This window comes from Crocuta crocuta, unplaced genomic scaffold, assembly GCF_008692635.1.
Source record: "Crocuta crocuta isolate KB4526 unplaced genomic scaffold, BGI_CrCroc_1.0 scaffold133, whole genome shotgun sequence".
In the NCBI taxonomy this organism is placed as follows: Eukaryota; Metazoa; Chordata; class Mammalia; order Carnivora; family Hyaenidae; genus Crocuta; species Crocuta crocuta.
Window position 1 is genome coordinate 4,827,441 of NW_027529438.1, and position 2,264 is coordinate 4,829,704.

General features: G+C 58.8%; 1 protein-coding gene across 1 annotated transcript in view; it reads right to left on the minus strand.

Annotated features, from left to right (window-relative positions):
• PEA15 (proliferation and apoptosis adaptor protein 15) overlaps positions 1 to 2,264 on the minus strand; it is a 6,197-nt gene that overhangs the window by 2,043 nt on the left and 1,890 nt on the right. Inside the window, exon 2 of the mRNA XM_077760124.1 lies at positions 450 to 623. Coding sequence (XP_077616250.1) covers positions 450 to 621 — 172 coding nt within the window. The 5' untranslated portion in view covers positions 622 to 623. The remainder of the gene's footprint in view (positions 1 to 449; positions 624 to 2,264) is intronic.

Sequence of the window (2,264 nt, forward strand, 5' to 3'; positions counted from 1 at the left end):
CTGAACTTCCCCTTCCAGCCACTGCTAAATGTCCCTGGGCCCCGCCAAGCTAAACAGGATCCCCTTGCTCATCCACACCAGACACTCCTGCCTCTGTGACTGTGGTCCTTGGCCAAGCATGCCCTGCTCTGGACCCTGCCTTCGAAATCCACTTGCCTTTCAGGGCTATCTTAACATCCCAACTCCCCCCTAAAGCCACTCCTGGAGCAGTGGTCTCAAAAAGTGGATATGAAATCATCAGAACTTGGGGTTTTACTTCTAATTTTATCGCTTTTAACTTGTGTTTCAATGTGTGGTCACATATCTGATAACAGCGCAGTGGTGTCTGAGCGCCACCGTGAGCACGTACGGACCCCCCCCCTCGACTCCCCCCTCCCATCCTGCCAGAGAGGAGCGCGCCTGGCCAGGCGGCCCGGACCCGGGACTGCGCGGCCGGCGCCCTCGCCCACCTTTGTCCAGCTTGTTGTGGCTCTCCAGGAAGCTGAACCAGGCACTGCCAGTGGTGATCTCCTCGCTCTTCTCGCTGGGGATGTCCTCCTTGCAGGCCGACTTGAGCTGTTCCAGGTCTTCAAGGGTGATGTTGTTGGTCAGGTCCTGGAGGAGGGTCCCGTACTCGGCCATGACTGGGGTTGGGAGGAACAAAGGGACAGGTGCCCGTCAGTTACCGGCAACTCCCTCCAGCAGCTCCCTCCCTGCCTGGCTGCCTGGCGGAGGCTGGGAGGCTGGGGAGGGCCAGGCTGGAGGGAGAAAATGAAGACCAAAGGGCGGTGGGAGTAGTCAGGAAGAGACACGGAGAAGCTAGGGGCCAAGCTTCAGCCTAGAGTGACAAGTCACACCTCCTTCCCCCCCATCTTTCCCCATTTCTCCCCCCACCAGCAGTAACCCTGGCAACAGCTCCCCTGACTGAGGAGGCGGTTACCATGGCAACTTGCTCCAGACTTTCTCACCCACTGCCTCCAAGGCCCCCCCCAGAATCGCCCCACCCACCTGCAACCCCTCCCCTTGTCAAAAAAAAAACAAAACTCCACAACACTCCAAAACAGCCATCAGGGAGAGGCAGGCAGGCAGGCTGTGGCAGGGAGAAGCTGAGGAGGGGTAGGAGGGGGGTGTCTGGTTAGAGCTCATGTGTTCTTGCTCCCATTCTTCCCCAGAAGCAAAGGGGTCCCTCACTTCAATTCCCCACCACCCCACTAATGAGTCATTTTGGATGGATGCCTAGGTGCCTGCTCTAACGGTCCCCTGGCCCCTCTGTGCCCCAGTGTATTCAGTCCTTAGGGCCCGGGTGGGCAGGGAGGGGGAAGCAACAGGCCACCCCCACCTTTGTGGAGCCCGCTTCTCCCTTGATGGCCGCCGGGCCTCCGCACAGCCCTCTCTCCTAGCCTTTGTGCTACGCCCGCAGCCCCCGCGCCCCAGAATACCAAGCGGCTGGCTCTGGCCCCCTGCCCAGTTCCCAGGCTGGCTGGGTGGCAGGGGAAGGGGTTTTGAGGCAGCTCTGGGAGAGTCTGGCAGGAAAGGGGCTGCCACCACCTTCAGGATGGGCTCCTGGAGGGGGCTGGGCGAGGCTGGGGCTCATCTCGGCCTTCACCCCACCCCTCTTTCATGAAGGTCTTTAAGTGGAAAGGTAGAGAACATTCAAGGCCCTCCCCACTAGGTAGGAAGCATAACTAAGACGGGAGGAAAGTCAGACCTTAGAATGAACTTTCTGGATATGCTAAGATGTGGAGCTCCAAGGGTGAGTTTAAAAAGGGCTCCCCTTCCCCTCCCCCCCCCTCGCCATGAATGTATATTTCTTTTATAATCAGAAAAGTGAAGGATTTTAAAAAGTAAGCTCTATCATAAACTCTGGATGAACCAAGGGTTGGGGCAAGGAGCTAGACGACCTTGTACTTGACAGGGACGGCCCACAAACCACTCCAATACTGGGCTGGGAATGTAGCAGAGGGCGAGGGGCTGGCTTTGGCCCATTTTTCTTATTTCTGGTCTAGATGCAGAGAAACTGAGGCAGAGAGGCATGGCACAGTAAGAGGCGTGGCCCCAGAAGTCCACATTCCCAGCCCCCTACTTGGACAGGAACAAACAAGCCTCCCTTGGTGGCAGGCACCGTGACACACACACACAATGAGCCCAGGCGACAGGGCCAGCAAGACCCCCACAAGGAACAGGCACTCACAGGCACGCTCACTTGCACACCCAGGTGCAAGCAGACATCAGGGGGCCCAGCGGGGGCCCAGCAGGGGCCCAGCGGCGGCCCGCCCCGCCGGGCC